The sequence below is a fragment of the Protopterus annectens genome, chromosome 5.part1, assembly GCF_019279795.1.
Source record: "Protopterus annectens isolate FY-2018-M chromosome 5.part1, PAN1.0, whole genome shotgun sequence".
NCBI classification, from domain to species: domain Eukaryota; kingdom Metazoa; phylum Chordata; order Ceratodontiformes; family Protopteridae; genus Protopterus; species Protopterus annectens.
The window spans coordinates 614474804-614497768 of NC_056736.1; the positions used below are offsets into that span (position 1 = coordinate 614474804).

The following is a 22965-nucleotide window of genomic DNA, read 5'->3' on the forward strand; positions in this document are numbered from 1 at the left end:
TGGCAGCAAATTGGGGAAATCAGAAGAAGCTGAGAATAGAGATAGAAGGGAAGATAGTGGAACAGGCAAACAGCTTCAGTTATATGGGAGGGGTGGTTGAAGAGAAGGGTAGTCTAAATGAAGAGGTGAAAGCTAGAATCAGTGGGGATGCAGCCAACTGGCATAGAGTATCAGGTGTAGTCTATGGCAGAAGAATGCCAAAGAAGTTGAAAACTACGGTGTACAAAACAGTGGTGTGATCAGTACTGCTGTATGCTACAGAAACCTGGGCAGTAAAGGCAGAACAGTTGAAGATGCTAAGGTGATGGAAATGAAGTGCCTGAGAAAAGTGGTAGGATGCACACTGTGGGACAGAGGAAAATATGGGGACATAAGAGCAGAAGCCAAAGTAGCTCCAATTGCAGAAGAGATCAGAGAGAACAGATTACGGTGGTTTGGGCACATGTGTAGAAAAGCAGAAGACAGTCTGGTGAGGAATATTTGGGACAGACAGGAAGAAGGTAAGAGGAAGCAAGGACATCCAGCAAAGAGGTGGATGGATGGTGTGAAACAAGATCTGCGACAGTCAGACATGAGTGTTGCAGAAGGCAGGATTGTGGCACTGAATCGAGAGAGTTGACGACAGTTAACACAATTCCCTGACTCCGTGTAGAAAAATGGGAAAAGGGGGGCTGATGATGGTTTTGCAAATAAGACTAGTCAGACCAATGGGTCTGTAGTTTCCAGGATCTGTTGAAGTTCCTCCCTTATGAAGGGGTGATGACAGTCAAAGTCCTCCATCTTTGTGGCACAAAGCCTGTTTTAAGTGACTCCAGCGGTCTTGATAAGTAATATTTTAGACTGTTCAAGAGGCATCCAGGGATGTTACTGGGGCCAAAACCAAAAAATAGGTGTATTGGCACAAAATAAACTATAAACCAAAGAAGAAAGCACCAAAAGAACCATAGATACTGTTTTTTAATACAATAAAAAAATAAAATCATCCAGAATAAATCATGTTAAGCGCTTTCATCACATTAAAATGACTTCATCAGAACAACTGACTAAAAATACAATCCACGTTTAAATACTCTCTCATCAAACACTGCAAACCAATTAATGAACTAATTAATCAACATTTAAACATTTAAAGCACCAAGTATCAAAATTTTGAATTTTAACCATGAAATTTGTATACATCAAATAAAATTATCCTGATTTTTATTTATGATAATAAATAGTATGAAATGATTTATGCATTTCTTATGTTGTATTATATATGTATATTTACATAATTCATGATTTCATCAATCCAATATAAATTTTATATAAAGTTTTATGCATATAAAATAATACATAAATTATAAAAATGTATTAATTTCAAAAACAATTGATATACTAGTGTCAATAAGCTAAAACATGCCTTCAAATGGGGCTGTATACACTATCTAATTTGATTACTGGGGCCCACTGAGGCCATGTTCTTGGCTTTAGCGAGCACAGCCAGTACATGCTCACTAGTTATAGCTGGAGGGCTTATGTTGGAGGGTATTTCTTGGGGAATGGTTGGGGTGAAAGAGGGTAAAGAAAGAATTTAATTTTTCTTCTAACAGGTTCACTATATTGCCAAGCTTGTTGAATGTGGCATCCTTATCCACCAGTTCAGCACATTGCTATGCCTTTGAATTTTCTGATATACCCATAGAAGGCCTTATGGTTATCTTTCACTGGGAGGCTATCTTAATCTGAAAATTGTCTTTGTTTGACCGAATTAGCCCTTTAAATTACTTATTTAATTTGATGGGAGAACTTTTATCTTAATGGGAATTATCCTTCATGATTTTTGCCATATTCTTTTTCCTTTTGTTGTGTATCGTGTTTAATTTGGGATGATAGCAGGATGGTTTGTTTCTGGGGCTAGTTACGGGCTAACTTCATCAGTTCTACAGTTCAAAATCCCCCAGTTACATTCTAGCACAACTGAATCTTTGTTTGCTGTTTCAAATGTTTATTTTTGTTAATTTTATTTATTGCATTTGTTAACTGGGGTAGGGCACAGATCCACTTGGATCTTTTTGCAGTGAGCTCAGAGGATAAAGTTGACAAGCATTTAAGAGCAGCTAATATAATTTTCTGTGCCTCTGTTGCCAGCAAGAATAGTGTGATCACCAGCCAGATTAACACAAATACTAAGTAATCCTGAATCAAAATTTGATGATTGCTTACATTAGGACACACCAGAATGCACAGTAATGAGCCCCACTCTCCGGTCATAGGCAGACATTGTAATTATAATTAGTAAATATAACTTTGTTATTTTTAGTTGTTCTTAATGCAATGAGAGATTAAAAAGACAGTATGCCTAATGTCCTGCGGGGGGGGGGGGGGCTTCAGTCCCTGCACTCTCCCCCCACTCCATAGGGCTACCAGGCAGTGCAACTTAAGATAAAATTGTGCACAGCAGGGGTTGCAGGGAGGGGCAGCAGATCCCTTCCTGGATGTGTATAGTTATTCACTCTCATTAAGTCGATAATGTCCCACATTAGAGTTTCAAATATTTTTCCTTAAATCTTCTTAAACTTTTAATGTTCACAAAACAAACATTTAAAAACAACTACGACACTTAACTGACAGCCATATTAGAATATCAGTCAAATCAGCACCACCCACACCTGTGTGAATAACTATGGTGCGTCTTAATATGAATAGTCACCCAAAATTCTTCCTCCCCATCTTAAGAGCAATGCAAACAGTGTACCTTGTGTAGTGGTTTCAGACATGAGGCCATTTAATGTACTCGTTCTGTGCAACTGGATACATTTTTTATGAAATCTCACTTGTAACTGTGGATAGAAACTATTTTCATATAAGTGGTGAACACCAATTGTTAGATATGGACAACTTAAGAAATTAGATAAATGGCTGCAGCCCATTGGAGCTTATATTAATTTTCTGCAGCCTTTTTAAACAGGGAGAAAAATGGAGGTCTAAGAAATGACCTTTCAGTTTCTTACCTGCTTCCACATACTGCTGCAATAGCCTTGAAACAGCCAGAGGCTAGCTGGTATGATCCAGTATAACACCGATCTACTGCCCAGTTAAAAAGATTGACCTGATCTGGGTTCAGTTCCAGCAACAGGACAACAACTTCACAGCCAAGCAGATGGACCTACAAACAATAACATGAAGATAGTTAACAAAAAATAGGCTATCATTTAAAATGAAGCACACACATTCTTGATAAATAAGAACCATCTGGGCCCCTTGTTTTCTTCAATGTTTCAAATGACTGTAATATTTCAGACATACCACTGTTAAAAAAAAAAAAGTCTAGGCTTCGTTTTCTTTGCCTAATATATTTTTCACTGCTCTTATGTTTCTGATTCCGGTATTTTTGTTTACTGATTGCTCTCGGCATCCCCCACACTTCTTATGTCTGTCTGCTCCATCTATCTATAGGATGCCTATGTTTTCCCTTTTCCCATATGAATGCATATATCATTGTATATACAGTACCTTAGCCTCTACAATATCTGCTTGTTTTCTTCCACTCTTGCATGCTAATTTGTTGTTTGGTTGCCCTTAATGTATTTCTGTTGCAAGTATCCTGCCACTAGCAATATTTTCCTTTGCACTACCTCTACTAAATTGTTTCAAGAATATATTTTCTAAAACTGAAGGCAGGGGCATCTAAGAATGACATAATTTTGCAGGGGCACTCTTCCTTGCATAATTTAACAACCACTGATACTTTGCACTACACTCCCATAATGCCCGATTACATTAGATTACCAGGTATGACTACACATAGAGTATTTATTTGTTTTACATTACCCTTTTCTCCCATAACCTGGGCCATAAAGACATGGGTAAATGCAATATGTATGGACAGTGAGACCAGCCAAATGCCAGCATACTTTTGGGAAGTGGGAGGAAACTGGACTATCCATATGAAAAGAATAAAAAAACACATGCAGATGTGTAGGGCATACACAGACTCCACACAGACAGTAATCTCCAAACCCTGAAACTGTAATACAGGAACCATAATCACATAACCACCAAGAGACTTATTTCTCCTGCCTGACGGTGGTACTATTGTCATTGCTGTGAATGCTACCCAGTGGCTTTAGTGGTATAAAAGTGGAATCCTTTATTTTCAAGCACTGAAACTGAGCTGCAAAATGGACAAAAAATAGTGTTGCAGTGTGTCTCTATGTCAGTATCTGACATTTCTCCTGATGACTAGGTAAACATATTTTGCATGGCCATTTAAAATTACTAAAGTTTGGAAAATAGAAAATATTTTGCCTATCATTTTTTTTAATTAAAGTTGATGCTCTTCTGAACATTTTGTCTAGTGTCACTAGAATGCTTTGTCATATTTTCTCATACAGTTCACTTAGATACATTAGATTAGAAACATAACAAAACATAATAAAAATATCCAGCACTAAATCAAAATACATATTTCTCAGTGTTGTTCTTCAGGTGCCTTGGATATACTAGTAGCCCAAGGTCGTAGGGCCCAGGAGGGATGGGAGGTAAGGTGGAGCCTATTGTCTGCTTTCAGACGTGGTGTGAGAGTCATGACAGTCATGAGTGATCTCTGTGTTGTTGGCAGTCTTTCGGCATTTCCTGGTAAGGGGTCACCACAGCGGAACTCTGGTCTGCTAATGATTGGCAGTAGATTTTTACGAAACCCTGAGGTGCCAGCTCGACATCCAACCTTCAATGAAGGCACGCCCATTTACGCACGCATGTCTTTTGAACGCTACCCATCCGTGGGGAGGACATGCAGACTCCACACAGAAGGCACTCCCAAGCCAAGCTGAGAATCGAACAGGAGAACCTCTTGCTGTGAGGTAACAATGCTACCGCCGTACCACCGCGGCTTGCCTCCATGAGTGATCTCTGTGAAGATCTGGAAATAAGCATGATGCAATCTTCCTACATGTATACGCGAGAGAATCACAACTAGATGCACCGCAGATGATGCACAGAAAAATGCTTGCTTTTCACAGCATCGCAAGCACAGTCTTATATATTATTGTGGGTTTTGGTTAGAGTTTTATTAATACAGTAGGAAAAAAGAGAGAAAACAAAAACATACAGAAACAAATGATAATATGAAGAATTCCAGCCAGATGGAAATATTTTGTTCCCACTCTTGTTTCTATACCCTCAAAAAATATATAAAATAAAAAATAAAACAACAAATGAAAAAAAATAAATAAATAAAAAAGCAGCATTATGACTATTCTGACTTCCACCTGTCCACATTTTAGCATGCTTTAATTCATGAACTGCAATTTAATACAAGGTCCCTGGCATTACACATCGATACTTTTCATGGGTACCAGTGCCAACATAGCCAGTTATTTAAATGTACAGCTCTGTGGGTCTCCTTTGCTCTCACTTACACTAAGACATAGGTTCATAGGTGTTACTAGGCTAATTGCCTTGGAACCTTTACAAGCCTAGCCCATAGGATTACCCTGGCATCGTGCCACCCAACCTTAGTTCCCAGTGCCTCTGTCGAGTAGAGCCACTGGAGTGCTCCCTGGTGTGAATTTTCTATTTCTCATCCACTCAAGATTTCTCTTGAAGAGGGCCAATGAGGATTGACATGTATGGGAAGTCTATTCCATAGCATGGGCAGTCTCTGGGTTATGAACCTGTCCCTCAAGCTTGTTCTGTTGATTGTGGTAATGAGGTTGAGGTCTCTGGAGCATGTAGTGTGGAGGGATTGGGATTTCTTTAGATGCAGCATTTGTAACAGAGCTGGGTCAGACATGGCTTTATAAGTCAAGCAGAGATCACCTTTGAGTAGGTGATATGAGACAGAGAATAGTTGGAGTTTTTTTGAGTCTGTCCATATAGGACAAGTGTTTAAGGCCTAGGATCCTTTTTGTGAGGTACTTTTGCGGCCTCTCCAGTTGTTGCAGGTGTCTAGTGAGGTACATGCCAAATGGGGCATTGTACTTGATGATTGGTCTAATGAGGGAAGAGCAGAGGGAGAAAATTACCTCTTTCTTCCTGGATGCAAAACCCATAGTAATGAGATGTTACACATAGAAGGACTTTCTGACAACAGTGGCAATGTAGTGGTCAAAAGAGATGTTGCTGTCAACCTGTGTTCCCAGATCTCTTATAATGCCTTCTGTGTTTAGTGGACTACCATTGATGTGGTAATTCATGGGAACCAGGTTTTTGCCAAAGGGGATGATGACACATTTTATGGCACTAAGCTTAAGGCCATGGTTCTGACACCAGCTGTTGGTCTCAGTGAGGCCTTTCTGTAGGATGTCAACATCACTTGGGGAGTTAATTATAGTGCCCAACTTGCAAATGTCTGCAAATTTTGTCAACTAAAGTCCCTTCGTGTTGGCCTGGACTTCAGAGAAGTAGATACCAAACAGGACAGGACCCAGGCCCGAGCCCTGTGGGACTCCACTCATGACTGGTCGGCAGTCTGACTTGGAGTCAGCTACTTTCTCACTGTGGGTTTTATATGTGAGCCAGTTTGCAACCTACCTAGTGATATAGGGTCTGATGCCCAGCTTACTGAGTTTTCTATGATTCCTGAGTGGGGAATGGTATCAAAGGCCTTGGCCAGATAAAGGTATGCTGTATGAACCACCTTCCCTTCATCCACAGCTCTGGTGACTGACTCAAAAAGAAGTCGACCAGATTGAGCAGGCATGATCTACCCTTCACAAAACCAAACTGTGTGGGATCCAGAGTATGGAGATTCCCTATATCCTTGTTTATTAGGTCAATGATGATGTGCTCCATAGCTTTGCATATCAGACTCATCAGGCTAATGGGGCGATAGTTCCCAGGGTCTGTAGATGCTCCTCCTTTGTGGAGAGGGATGTTTGTAGCAGCGAGCCATATGGAAGGGACAAAGCCTGATGTGAGGCTGTGATTGAACAGGGCACACAGGTGAGGTGCCAGTTCACTCTGTAGTTCATGTAGAACACAGCCAGGGATATTGTCAGGTCCCATAGAAGCTGTATTCTTGGCCTTGGACAGTGCTGTTTTAACCTGTGAAGCAGTAATACTGGGTGCCTGGCAATCTAGTGGCATTGTGATTGGTCGTTTCGGGGGGGGGGAGAGGGGTAAAGTTAGCACTCAATCTGTCGGCCAGGACATTGGCAATATCTGTTGGCTCATTACAGGAGGTACCGTTGTGCAGTAGCTCAGAGCAAATCTGGGTATTGCCATGGAGATTCTTTACGTAACTATAGAAGGCCTTGTGGTTGTCTTTACTATCTGCTGCAATTCTGTTTTCATAGCTAGCTTTAGAGGATTTGCTAAGGGATCTCAACTTTTTGTTGAGGATGATAAGGGCATTGTTCCAGTCTTGGGACTTCACCTTATTCTGCATCAGTTTCCTCCTTCTGTTGTAGAGACTGGCTTCCTTTATCTAGAGGAGAGCATCTTGGTTCTATTGGGTATGGTGAGATCCATGCATTTGTGTAAGTGTTCGTACAGTGCATTGGTATGATTCGGCGGTCATGCAACTATTCTCCATTTGCATGGGTGCCGTGAAGTTAGCCACCTCTGTTGTTAGGAGCCCAAAGTTAGCTTTGGAGAGTGTTTTTCATGGTGGTTATCTTTCCGGGGTTGGGGGGGTGGGTAGGATGTGGATTTCCAAGGTGATTAGCTTGTGGCCAGATCTAACCAGGGAGGAGTTGACTACTGGTGTAGAGCAATGGTTGCCCATGTCAGTAATGACCAGGTCAAGGATATTGCTACCTCTGGTGGGGGTAAGAACAAGCTGGTCCAGGGCAGTGGAATTAATGAATTCAAGGAAACGTTGGGCAAGTGTATTGGTACATGAGTAATTTTCCCAGTTAATGGAGGGGTAGTTGAAGTTGCTCAGTATGACAGTGTTAGGTTGGATCCTAAGATTCTCCAGGATGCTTAGGAAAGTGGATGTCAGTCTTGGGACATTGTTGGGGACATATAGCAGGCTACGACCTGAATCGCTGTCTTACCCAATGTTAGCTGCATCTGAAGTATCTCTGATGTGGTATGTTGGGCTACCAGTCTGGAGGTGTGCGCATCCTTTATGAATATGGGCACACCACCGCTTTTGGATCTTCGGTCCAAGTTCTGAAAGGTGTGGAATGATTTATAGCATGGTAGTGCAGGTGTGCTTTCTGCTGCCTTGAACCAGGTCTCTCTTTCAGCACAAATGTAGATGTTCTCCATTTTAAGGAGTGCTTCGAGCGAGTGCAGATTTAGACTTCTAGCATTGAGCAGCCTGACCCTCAGATTGCATTTGTTTATAGCTGTTATGGTGGTAATTTAGTCTTTATAACAGTGCCTAAAAAGGCACTATAGGGTTGGCAAGAGCCTTGGCCAGTATCTGGAAGCCCAAAGGGGACAGATGCAGGCCATCTCTGGAAAGCATCGAGGTCTGTCAATCATGTCATCCCAGGCAGACAGATACTGGATCCCCTTAGAATGACACCAGAAACTTAGCTAATTGTTGAAATCAATCATTTTCTGCTTTGTATGGTGTTAAGGAAAAGAAGCAGATGGTAGTGGATTTTGTGAAAGGGATGGGCATAGCTGTGGTGAATATGTATTTTAAGAAGAGGAAGGAAAATAGGGTAGCATACAAGAGTACATGAAGATGCACAATGGTGGATTACATCCTATGCAGAAGGGCTAGTCTGAAGGAGACTGGAGACTGTAAAGTAGTGATACGGCAAAGTGTAGTTAGGCAGCATAGAATGGTGGTCTGTAGGATGACGTTGGTGATCAAGAAGAGGAGGAGGAGGAGTGTGAGGGCAGTGCCAAGGATCAAATGGTGAAAGTTGTAAAAGGGTGATTGTGAGATGGAGTTCAGGGAAGAGTTACAACAGGCACTGGGTGGCAGTGAAGTTTTACTAAATAGCTGGTTAGCTACATCAGAGCTGGTACGGGAGATGGCTAGAAAGGTGCTTGGTGTGACATCTGGACAGAGAAAGGAGGACAAGGAATCCTGGAGGTGGAATGAGGAAGTACATGAGAGTATACAGAGAAAGAGGTTGGTGAAGAAGAAGTGGGATTGTCAGAGAAATGAAGAAAGTAGACAGGAGAATAAGGAGATGAGGCACATGGCAAAGAGAGAGGTGGTGGAAGGCTACGGATAAGGCATATGGAGAGGTGCATGAAAGGTTGGACTCTAAGGAGGGAGAAAAGGACCCGTACCGATTGGCTAGACAAAGGGACTGAGCTGGGAAATATGTGCAGCAGGTAAGAGTGATAAAGGATAATGAGGGAAACATACTCATAAGCGAGGAGAATGTACTGAAAAGATGGAAAGAGTACTTTGAGGGGCTGATGAATGAAGAGAATGAGAGCGAGAGAGAAGGTTGGATGATGTGGGCATAGCGAATCAGGAAGTGCAATGGATTAGCAAGGAGGAAGTAAGGGCAGCTATGAAGAGGATGAAGAATGGAAAGGTTGTTGGTCTAGATGACATACATGCGAAGCTTGGAGGTGTTTGGGAGAAATGGCAGTGTAGTTGTTAACCATATTGTTTAATGAAATCTTGGAAAGTGAGACGATGTTTGAGGAGTGGAGAAAAAGTGTTTTGGTACCAATTTTTAAGAATAAGGGTGATGTGCAGAGCTGTAGTAACTACAGAGGGAGAAAACTGATCAGTCACAACATGAAGTTATGGGAAGGAGTAGTGGAAGCTAGGTTAAGAAGGGAGGTGATGATTAGTGAGCAGCAGTATGGTTTCATGCCAAGAAAGCACATTACAAATGCGATGTTTGCTCTGACAATGTTGATGTTGAAGTGTAGAGAAGGCCAGAAGGAGTTGCATTGTGTCTTTTTGGACTTAGAGAAAGCATATGACAGGGTGCCTAGAGAGTAGTTGTGGTACTGTATGAGGAAGTTGGTAGAGGCAGAGAAGTATGTAAAAGTCATACAGGATATGTACAAGAGTAGTGAGGCAGTGGAGAGGTCTGTGGTGGGAGTGACAGATGCATTTAAGGTGGAGGTGGGATTACATCAAGGATCAACTCTGAGCCCTTTCTTATTTGTAATGGTGATGGATATTTTGACAGATGAGATCAGACAGGAGTCCCTGTGGACTATGATATTTGTAGATGACATTGTGAACTGTAGTGAGAGTAGGGAACATGTTGAGGAGATCATGCAGAGGTGGATATATGCTCTAGAGAGGAGAGGAATGAAGGTCAGCAGGACTAAGACAGAATATATGTGTGTGAATGAGAGGAAGGCTACAGGAATGGTGAGTATACAGGGAGTAGAGTTGTCGAATGTGGATGAGTTTAAGTACTTGGGATCAACAGTTCAAAGTAATGGTGAGTGTGGCAGAGAGGTGAAGAAGAGAGTACAGGCAGGGTGGAGTGAGTGGAGAAGAATGTCATGAGTGATTTGTGACAGATGGGTACCAGTAATAGTGAAAGGGATGGTCTACAAGAGGGTAGTGAGACCAGCTATGTTATATGGGTTGGAAATGGTGGCATTTACAAAAAGACAGGAGTCAGAGCTGGATGTGGCGAGTTAAAGATGTTAAGATTTGCACTGGGTGTGATGAGGATGGACTGGATTAGGAATCAGTATATTAGAGGGTCAGCTCAGTTTGGACAGTTTGGAGACAAAGCTAGAGAGGTGAGATTACGTTGATTTGGACATGTGCTGAGGAGGGATGCTGGGTATAATTGGAAAAGTATGCTAAGGATGGAGCTGCCAGGTAAGAGGAAAAGAGGAAGGCCTAAGATAAGGTTTATGAATGTGGTGAAAGAGGACATGCAAGTGGTTGTGACAGAGTATGATGCAAAAGACAGGAAGAAATGGAAGCAGATGATCCGCTGTGGTGAACCCTAATGGGAACAGCCAAAAGAAAAAGAAGATATATATATATATATATATATATATATATATATATATATATATATATATATATATATATATATATATATATACACACACACACACACACACACACACACACACACACACACAAACACACTCATTTAGCTGAGTCATTAGCTGTTCCTAACTGTCTGTTGTACATCCATGTGTGTACACTTGCATGTATACATAAGTGTGTGTGTGTGTGTGTGCGTGTGTGCGTGTGTGTGTGTGTGTGTGTGTGTGTGTGTGTGTGTGTGTGTGTGTGTGTGTGTGTGTGTGTGTGTGTGAGTGTGTGTGTGTGTGTGTGAGTGTGCATAGACATTATATACATCCATTCAGTTAGCAAGCCATCTTCTAACTGCTTGTCCTGGTGAGGGTTTATGTGGAAGCAAGATAAAAAGGGCAGATCAGACTTCCTTATCTCCATCAAGAGAACTCAGCTTACCTATTAGAGCCTCATGTATTCCCACCAAGACAGCTGAAAAATATAATGCTTCTGTCATATTCTTGGTATGCCCTAGGGCTTTCTCCCAATGGACCCTGCCTGGAAACCAGTATTACAAGCCCATAAGGGACAGCATCACTAGTTGAAAGAGTGGTTCCAGCTACTCAAGAAAAAAAAACTCTGCTCCCACTCATGAAGAAGATATTTAGATTCCTTCACTTGATGTAAAAAAAACTCTGCTCCCACTCATGAAGAAGATATTTAGATTCCTTCACTTGATGTAGCTGCAGACAGACTATTTTTTCTGGGACATAGTCATGACTAATGATTTGGAGATACTGATTTTAATTCTAGTTGCTTGACACTAGTTAGAAGACCATTCCAGTGAACGTCAGAGATTGCTGATTCCTCTGGTCAAAATAACAACACTATCAACAAACAAGACAGATTCTGTTTTCTTGTCCCAAAAACACAAACTCTCTAAACTCTGAATAAGACCTGACAGCCTTCCATAAAAATCCGAAACTGGAGGTCTGTGCCCAGCCTGAATGCATGTAATACTAAGAATTCAAACACAACTCTCATTCTGCAAATAAAAAGGACAAGACAACATGCAACCGTGGCTTGGGATCCAATACAGTTGTGTACATCCCACAGTATATCCTGAGGTACATGATCCATATGCTTTCTCTGGGTCCACAAAACTCATGTAGCCTATCCTGATGAACTGAACATGCACATTTACATCACTACCCATGCAAGGGAAAAGAGTTTATCCAGTATTCTGTGGCACAAATAAAATCCATATTGCTTCTCCTAAATATCAGGTACAAATACCAAATGGTGTCTTCTTTCCAGTATTCTGACACAGACTTTCCCGGGGAGGCTGAGGCATAGGATTCCACCAAATTTATTTGCCAGTAAAGAGCTACTATTTCAGTTTTCCATGCAACATTGAGAAAGGCACATGAGCTCTAACACCCCAGCACTATATATAACCTGACATCTTTTTTGATAGGATTGCATATGTTCCCAGACCTTGTGACACTGTAACTGCTAATTGTCACAGTGACCTTATCCAATGAAATGGACCAAATTCCACCAGTTGCTTCTGAAAATGGCACCTCAAAGGAAGGTATGTCCACTGAGTTCAGAGTGTCTCAGAGTGTTCTTGTTACATCCTTACACAGTCTCCAGTCAACTTGAGGGTTTCCCTACTCTTGTTGACAGCTGATGCCCTGCCTTCTCCTGAGTCAATAAATTATTTATCAGAAGCTTTCTAATGCCATCAAAATGTCATTTTTGATGGCCTCACCAAACTTTCCCTAAACAGAGGTCATATTTTAAAGTCACTGCCCCATTTGCTGCTGCCTTCATCGTCTGTTGGTGACTAACATTCAAATCTGTAGACCCCCACCACCCACTACCCTTGCAAGCTAGACTTCTTATTTTAACTTGGTGGCTTCCCTCAGTAGTGGTGTATAAGGAGGAGCTTGGAACCAGGGTGAAGTGGCACCACTGTCTCCATAAAGGCTGATGTGCATACCTCTCAACCTGGAAACATCAGAAATCTGGACAAAGGCCCATGAAAAATAGGTGCAAATCTGTACACTGATTAACATAACATTTGCATACATAATTATGTAAACCCCAGCCACTCCGATGGAATTGTGGGATACCAACTTTCAAATGCAAAATGAAGACCAACCAACCAAAATATGGCTGCCACCAGACCCTGTAGTAAATGTTAACCATTTTTTTGAAATGTGTAGCAATGATGTTTTCTGTGAAGGGAGAAGATGATGAACCTTAGGATTTTGTTTTTGGTAACTTGTAGTATGTGGGCTTTGTGGTAAAAGTAGGGCATTTACTTCTTCTTTCGGCTGCTCTCATTAGGGGTCACCAGAGCAGATCAACTGTTTCCATTTCTTCCTTTACTCTGCATCTTGCTCTGTCACACCAACCACCTGCAGGGCATTTACTGGTAGGCAATATTCTAATCTTAGCAAAAGAATATTATAGTTTGCTAATTCATTCTCCATGGCCTACTGATCAGTGGCGTAGCTAGAGTTTGTGCATCGCCCGGGGCTGTCTTTGAGTTTGCCGCCCTTCCCCCCTCACAAAATCATGGCATCAAAGCCCTCCCCCCCTGCAGCCATTCCAATGTCCCATTACTTGGCTATTTCGCCTCATTTACTATAAACACTGTAATGTGCATACTGCTTTACTTCTACAATGATTATTTGGATTTCATTTAAAGCTTTTATTTTACATTTTATAGCACAAACACTAATAGACATATGCTAAACAAAACAATATTATCAATGAAAATAGAGTTAGCATTAAAACTTCTCTGCTCTTGAAATTCACATTCATTGAAATAGCACTGAAACCCACATTCAAAGAAAATGCATCTGGCCAGTGGCAGATAAAGATTAACTTTGGGCTGTTTTCAAATCATAGGCCCCTTGCACATGACACTTAGATGTGTTCTTTGATACACCTTCCTGATTGTATTAAATTATATTTCTTGTATGATACAGCACACTTGTTAGAGCAAGTTTTAAATTTATTGTTTTGAACATTTTTCCAGTAAGCAATGAAACAAAATGCATGAATCAATAATGACAAAACTGCCCAATTCAGAACATTTCCATCATAAAAGTCAACTCAAACGTCTACAACCCACCAATTTCAGTATATATGCTCAATCTCTGCAGAAGTAAGTCATCTAAATAATTCCAGGTTAAAGATATTTGTAACTAATGAAGAGGTTTCTGCTAGCAAATAACTTTATATTTCATTGTTTCAGCTACAAATAAAGTGCCTGTTGCCCTTGAGGAATAAATTGTTTATGTTACATTTAAAAAATGATAAGCTAGTAATATTGCAATAGGGAATGGATGGCAAACTGATAACAGGTTCATAGCTAGTAGGTATCTCTGACAAAGAGGACATTTGAGGACATTTGAGGACTGCAGCATCCACCCTATTCAAAAGTACAACACAGGACAGTATCAGCAATCCATCTACATACTGCGGGAGTAGAACCCACAGCCGTCTGGATCAAAATCAAGTATTCTGTCTGTTGTGCTACTAACAACAAACACAAACAGCCTTGGCATATGCAGCACTAAACTTCTCTCCCCCTGAAGAGCTATGCAGAGCAAGAAATCTGGAAAAAGCCAACATTTATTGGGGGGGAGGCCCAAAACCAGGGACGCATTTTAACATTGCTTGTATAATCTTAGAAAAGTTTCTAGAATAAAATGTTTTGTGTTACCATGCATTTCCTGAAAGATAGGAAGACAAACTTAAATGGCTATCATTATTTAATGAATTCAGTTCTCAGTGATTTGCCAGAAAACCACAAATATTAAGAGGAACAGACCACAAGTATGAGCCAAATATTCCTGTAAAACTTTGGAGTTGAGAACTGGTGGTGATATGGATTCATAGGTAGATACTAGGCTATCGGCCCTAGGGCCTATACAAGCCCAGCCAAAAAGGTACCCTGGCTTTTGCCACCCAAGAAGTGAATTTAGGCTCTTGCTCTATGTACCTAAAGTACAGGGTTTGAGTCTCAGTACACACACACACACACCCACACACCCACACACACACACACACACACACACACACACACACACACACACACTTAAAGCAATATGGATGTATCAGACTTAAATCAATTAGCACAAATGCTGCCTGCAGCTTACAGCAATGCAAATGCTGTTCAGGTTAACAGAACCAATCTGCCGAGAACTAAGTACAAATGAAAAGCAATGAACTAAAAAAGCACCTTAATAACTGCTGAAATGCAATGATCTAATCTGCCAAAAAGCATGGAGCAGACTGCCGTGGCCGAGCACTATACATCAGCTTAACAGAAATACCCAGTCCCTGTAACTACACTTCAAATGCAGACTGCACACCCAGCTGCGCACAGAACTAAGGTTAGGTTAACAGACTTCTGCTGAAAAGCAATGAATAAATCTGCCAAAATCAATGAACTAATCTGCCGAAAAGCAATGGAGCAGACTGTCGAGCACTATGTATCAGATTAACAGAAGTAATAAATGCAAATTCCATAACTACACTTCAAATGCAGTTAATAGAAACAAATCTGCTGAGCATGTTTATCTGGAGGAAAAATGCTGCAGACTCTAGTAAGTTAAAGTTTGGCTCGGCATTCTGACAGGCTGTCGAAGCTGATGTCATTGCATATGCCCTGCATGTGATGATGTCAGGGCACAATTCGTCAAAAAAAAAAAAAAAAAAAAAAAAAAAAACTGGGAAATTGGAAAATTAAAGGGGCCACTCGGGAATTTGTGGCTTCCCAATATTTTGTCCTCAAAACCGGTATATACCGAGGAATTTGGTACAGTTGAGAGGTATGATGTGATAGCAAGAAAATACACTCTTTTAATGATTAAGCTACAAAATACAACCTGGCTCCAAGAACATAAAAGGAATATACACTGCTGTCTTAGGTATAGCCTTCCAACATCCACACACTAATTGAACTGTACACTGTTCAGTTACAGAGCCTCATGGCTCTCTCTGTGAACCAGTGTCTTCCATTTCCCCTTTATCGATTGTAAGTGCCTTTCACCCAAAAGTACACACACACACACACACACACACACACACACACATCTCAGGGACGTTTGGCAGAATTCTGCAATGTCTACAGCTTTCTTATTAGGCCAGTAATCCTACCACCACTCTGAAGAAAGTCACAGACTTTCAGTTAGCTCTTCTACCCTTTTACATAAATGCAAACAATATCTCTTTTGCTGGTAGTCAGCCAAAGCAGTCTCTCAGAAGTGTAGCATACATCATACTGCTAACAGTGTAAATAACACTTACCTTCTTTTCAGATAAGCAACAATGCACAAATACATTTTAATAATAAACAAGAGTTTAAACGTAAACACATTAACTTAACTTAAATAATAAAGCAAACAGTGCAAAACAGAGTAAAATATATGTAGACTGTCACTCAAAAATATTAAAAGAAAAAGATATAAACATAGATTGGATGGATATAGAAAAAAACTAAACTCTAGAAATCTAAGTTCCCTGGTTAGCCAAGAATACTGTCCCTAAATATAGCTAGTACTCATAGATGGGTCCATAGACATCAGAAATCATCATCCACCACGCATACATTTATATAGTATATGCCTTTTTCGGTCTCAGTGACAGTGATATAATTTTGTCACTTGAGAAACACATCATAAACCAGATAATTTCCTCAACATTACAGTCACCAAGGTTTGTCAAAACACATCCACATATTTTTTTTTTCCTTGAATCAAATCCCAACTGTATTTTATTGTTCTTGCAGCCAGTACATTTCCCTGCACCCCTGAGGTGTCATCCTTTGGATAAGAACTTAAAATGAGATACCATCTACTTGAGGTGGTAACAGCTCAGGTGGCTATAAAAGATCCTACAGCACCTGTCAAAAAGAGTTGGGGTCCATTATTAAAATTCATCATATACATTATATATATCATATATATAACATGTACAGCTTATTATACAATTTACAACTATTTACACTTTTAACATTATTCATAACATTTTACAGTACATTAAGCTTTATTCTTTACTTTAATTCCCCATTCTTTACTTTAATTCCCCCACTCTTTTTTCCACAATCAAAACTGTATTTTTCGAAAATCTTTGACAATATCCATTTACCGTTCTATTATCTCATTTATCCTTTTATTCCACACATTCCATATTATACAAAACATTTTTATCTAAATTATTGACATTGCCCTGGCTTTTTCACCATGATATCCATATTCTATCATATCCATATTTATATCTTGTAAACTTTTCAAACCTTTTATAATTTGTTTTTTACATATTTCTTGTTATAACTGCTTTACTATTTCACTTTCCAAAAAACATGCTCCGTATTCTCTTTCAACCTACAATAACTACAAATTCTTTCTTCTATTTTTATATGGCATATTTGCCTTTATTGGTAACTTATTTATCATTAATCTCCACAAAAAATCTGTACATTCAACATACCTCTCAAATCTTTCTGAACTTGCTTTTATAGCTTTTATTTATTTATTTATTTATTTTGTTTCCAAATGCATCCATGGAAATACATATTATTATTTAATCATACATTTTCATACCATTCCCTTTCATTTTCTTCTATATTATCCATACTAATTTTCTACAACAGTCTTTCTTCTTTATATAATTTAATTTCAGCACTTAACATCTCCTTCCCCCTTTTTAAATGTTTGATTTTTCCCATATTTTGTTATATTTTTCTTTTGTTGTGCTCATAATCAGCCTATCATTTTTTTCCTGTAACCATCTCAAAACCTTATATAAATTTAGTGATGACACAATAGGATGAATTAACCCCAATCCACCACCAGAGTTTTTTTTAACATATATTACTCTTTTGACCAGATTTAATCTTGATCCTCATATTAATGAAAACATTACTGCCATTAAATATTTTTATATTCTCTTGGTATTATAAACACACTTGCTAAATATGCAATTTTACCCAATATAATTGAATTAATTCAATATACTTTTTTTCTAAATGACAATTTATATTTTCTCCAAAACCTACATTACTTATTTTATCAATCATATTCTTCCACTGTATAAATTTCTGCCACTCCTTACCAAATGTTATAACTAAGATTTCTATCTCTTCTTTATTAAACTGTATACCTACTATTTTATCCATTGATCCTAGTTCTTTACTTTTTTCTTTATTAATACTTAAACCAATCACCTTCAATGCTTGAATAATATTTCCTATAGCTATTCTCATCCATTCTTCATAATTAATACTATGTCATCTGCAAAGAAAAGTGTTACTGGCACTTGAATTCCTTCTACTGTACAATATTCTGCTCACCTTAACTTTAACTACATTTCATTAACCACTACATTCATGATTAAGGCAAATAAGATACTATTTGCTGGACACCCCTGTCTTATACCACTTCTTATTTGCATCTCCTCACTTAACCACCCATTTATAATTAATATCACTATATTTGTTATGTACTAAAAAATATATTTATTATTTTCTTACTTACATTATATTCTTTTAAAACCACCCATAACATATCATACTGCATCTTATCAAAAGCTCTGCTCACATCTCCTGTCATCATTAAGTTTGCATTTCTATTCATCACATGATCTACCACCTCCCTTATTATCATCAAAAGTTTCTGATTCCCTTTACCTTTAATTCCAAATACTGACTCATTCAATAACTTCTATATTTTACTTTCTATTCCTTTCTCTATTATTTTCATGAACATCTTATAGACTACATTATTCAATACTATTGGTCTCCAATTTTTAATAGCTTTTCCGCAAAAGAATTTCATTGCTCCCATACATATAGTTTTATCTTCAATTCCTTTCTTTAACCATTCATTAAATAGTTCTAAAATATATATTTTTGCCATTCTAACATATCCTTATACATTAAATATTCAATCCCATCCATGCCTGCAGTTGATTCCACATTCACTGTTTTCAAGACATTCAATAATTCAGCCATTGAAATCTTTTTTCTATTACTTAATTATCTTTTTATGTTGCCTTCTTCACACACCGTTTATGTACTGCATTCGTTTTATTTTCAGAAAATGTTTTCCTAATATGTTCTCTTATGACATGCATTATTTATTTTTGTGTATTCGCTATTTTTTCTTCATTTCTTATTTCTCTTATTACTCTCCTATTTTTTTCTTACTAATTTACTTAGATATGGTACCACCTTCTCTTTTTTCCTTGTGGAAAATATCTTTGTTTAAATAGTAATGATTTAACGTTTTCTTGATTCAGTTCATAAATCTTTTTTTTTTCTTTTTCCATGAATCCTTCTCTATTACTTATATATTCGAATGCCTGTTGACTCAACGCATTATACTTATTATCTTGTGATCTTTTTAACATTTGCCATTGTATAACCCCTTTCTTATATTTTTCTTTCAGATTTACCCACCAACTTGTCCAGACCTTAAAGAACATTTTCATATCTATATGGTCTACCCATAACTGTATAATCATTTTCTTTGTCTCTTCATTTAATTCTGTTTCATTTATTCTTTTAATAGCTCTACCTATTTTAACATATCCCTCTTTTTCTTGTAACTCTATCCAAATTACTACACGATCTGAAAACCCTGTCATTTTTATCCCTTTATATAACATTATCAAGCTCTTTGATAACATAAAACAGTCAATTTCTGTTCTTAAATTGTTTCTTTTATACGTCCAATGTTTATTATCCCATAAGTACAACTTTCTACTTTTTAATATCTCCGAAGTTACTTTTACATCTGCTCCTCCTTTTCTCATTTGTCTTAGATCACAGTTCTATTTGCATATTAATACTGACATAATTAAGATTATTAAACATCATCTCTCTTTGTTTTTGTACAACATACACATATATTGCAGTAATTGTATATACTTGTTTTTTCCATCTTATATCTCATATAGTCACTCTTCCTTATATCACTAATGTATAATCCAAAATTTCTATTGCTTTTCTACTTAAAATTGTTATACCTGAACACATATCTTCACCTATATTACATGTAACTTTACCTTACCATAATTCATTCACTTGCATTCTTTCTCCTTTTGTTAAAATTCTTGTATCTAATAATATTAAAATATCTGTGTCAAACAACCCACAATATTCTAAAAGATCTAATCTTTTTTCATTTTTCATTTGCAAAACAACATGACATTCCCAACTCCATCTCCATAAACCTCTATTTTCCTAGATTTTTCGTAATGTCTGTAAAATCTGTGCACACAGGTTTTAAAAAGTCTGTCAAAGTCTATTTTCTACTTCAGTCAGAAATTGCACAAACATTTGCTTTTTCACCTGTCTATTAAATGCTTGCACTGTGGTGTGGGGTGGCCACGGTGGTGCAGCGGTTAGCGTTGCTGCCTCACAACAAGAGGTTCTCCGGTTCGATTCTCGGCTAGGGTGCCTTCTGTGCAGGGTCTGCATGTTCTCCCTGTGGTCACATGGGTTTCCTCTTACATCCCAAAGACATGCAGTAGGTGGATAGGACACTCTAAATTGGACCTAGGTGTTGTGTGTGCATGTGTGTGTGACTTCTGTGGGAGGTTGGGCGTCGGGATGGCAACTCGACACTGTAAAACTCCACTGCCAATCATGAGCGGACAAATGATCCGCTGTGGCGACCCCTAACCGGGAAAAGCCAAAATAATAATAAGAAGAAGACAACATATGAATTCCAGGGATTATCATCTTTTTTCTTTTCATATTATTCTAAAAATTTTTTCCATACACTGTCCAATTTCAAAGAAAATGTCACAAAAAGAGGTTTTATTAATAAGAATAAATACTCTTACCTCTCTGGGCAAAATATCCAGTGGTGCAATAGCACTGTCCCATGTTTCATACCTCTCGAATTTCCTTTCCTTCTTACTGCTTATTCTAATATGGTACTTCCTTTTCATCTCCATTTACTTTTATTTTCTTCTATTTTGTCACCTTCTTTAACAGTTTGTGCATATGACTTCTTTTCTTTTCTTATGCCTTCCACTTCTTCTTCTTGTATCCTATCCATTATCTCCCCCCCATGACACAGCTTTCTCACTCGCTGGCTTAGTTTGCTGGATTAAGTCTTTTAAGTAGACATCCCACAATCCTTCCAACTGGAGGGTTGTAACAATAAATTCCATTTGTGATTCCACCACCCCCTCAAATAACCTTAGCTGAAATAACCTCTCTGTGTGTTGTGAAGGACTTACCTCTGTCACCAACAATTCCTTAAGCTTGTCCACCCTCTCATCATCTTTCCTTTTAGCTTCCTTCTTTACTATCTCCTCAGATCATCAACTCTCCTCCAAAGGCTTGACTGCCTTCCTTCCTCACTCCTTTCCATACTCTCAACCAATTGCTCTACCTCTCTGTTACTCTCCATACTACTCCCTGCCTCTCCAAGCCACTTTTCATGCCTGGACTGGAAACAGGAAGTTGAATGCACCACAGACAACTGCATCCTCGTAAGACAGAGTAGGGGAAGTTCCCTGATGCCCTTGCTAACTTTCTCCGAGTAGTATAAATACCACCTCAAGTCTCCCATTTAAAGAGGCTACAAATCAATCAGTAACTTAATCAATCAGTCTTGGGTTGTAATAACAGCAGAAGGTGACAGGATGTCTAGAGTATCAACACATTTCTCTGTCCTTTGACATCTGGATAAAGTGCTTGATGCCTCCTAAGATCTTTATTCCTCCCTGCCTTAGTAGACAATAAAAACATACATGCCTCACGTGGTTATACTTAAAACATCTAACTCAAAAACCCAAATGTACACTTGAACGCATGGCTTACCCTTGTCTTGTGTAACCTGCTGGGATGGTCTATGCTGCTTCCCCATGGGTTTCACTATACCCATGTACAGTGCTGGGTCCTCCCGTCCCTTGCAGTGACAACCTGTTAAGTAAAGCTCCTCTTTCCCCTCCTTTGGCACCCAAATCCTTATCTTAAGGCATATTCCCTGACCAAAAGATTGACAAACATTTCAGATGTGGCAGATTTCTGCAGTATACTCAGTCATACTTTCATATGCTGATCTCCTGCATTCTCTGTGTTTTTTCTATAAGGTTTGTCAAAACACATCTAAATCTATTTTTCACTGAAATGACTCTCAGCCGTGTCTTAAACTTCTTGTAGCCATTACAGTTTACTGATATTTTATCCTTGTTATATTAGCAGAAGGTGCGATAATGTCTAGAGCAGAGTGCATTTCCCTGACCTTTGACATCTAAACAAGGAAAATGTCTTCTTTTTGCCATGAGAATGCACATACTGCAGATAAGCATGAGAAGAACACAAAAAAAAAACACAAAGGAAAAAAGGAAAGAGAATATATTGCATTCAGCCCAACATTCTCATAATGGTTTCCCTCAGCCTGGCATTATCCCTCACTTTACAGTATACACTAGTGGTTTGTAGGCTTACAACTTTGAGAGACCCTGACCACTTGCTACTTCTGATGTCTTGAACAAGGTCCATTCAGAATTTATGTTACTGACCTCTCCTGTTATAAGGGAGAAGCCATCCCACATAGAACTATTCTCTGGTCTTATAGTTACCATGTGCATTATATATATTTATACACACACACACACGCATGAGGACAAACACACGCACACACACACGCATGCATGCAAGCATGCACACATTGACACAGACACACACACACACACACACACACACACACACACATACACACACACACACACACACACACACACACACATATGCATGCATGCAAGCAAGCAGTCACACAGACACAGACACGCACACACACAGATGCATGCATACAAGCACGCAGTCACACAGACACACACACACACACATATGCATGCATGCAAGCACGCAGTCACAGAGACACACACACACACACACACACACACACAGACACACATATGCATGCATGCAAGCACGCAGTCACGCAGTCACAGAGACACACACACACACACACACACACACACACACACACACACACACACATACACACCTAGTTAATGGCAGCCATACCATTCGCCACACATTTTTTGTATTTTTTTCATTT

The 22965-nt window shown here is 39.0% G+C and overlaps 1 protein-coding gene across 7 annotated transcripts in view; it reads right to left on the minus strand.

The window, feature by feature from the left end:
- FRY (FRY microtubule binding protein) overlaps window positions 1–22965 on the minus strand; it is a 2210679-nt gene that overhangs the window by 598027 nt on the left and 1589687 nt on the right. For all 7 annotated transcript variants that reach the window (XM_044073229.1, XM_044073230.1, XM_044073228.1 and 4 more), the window contains exon 29: window positions 2994–3148. In XM_044073229.1, the coding sequence (XP_043929164.1) occupies window positions 2994–3148 (155 nt within the window). The remainder of the gene's footprint in view (window positions 1–2993; window positions 3149–22965) is intronic.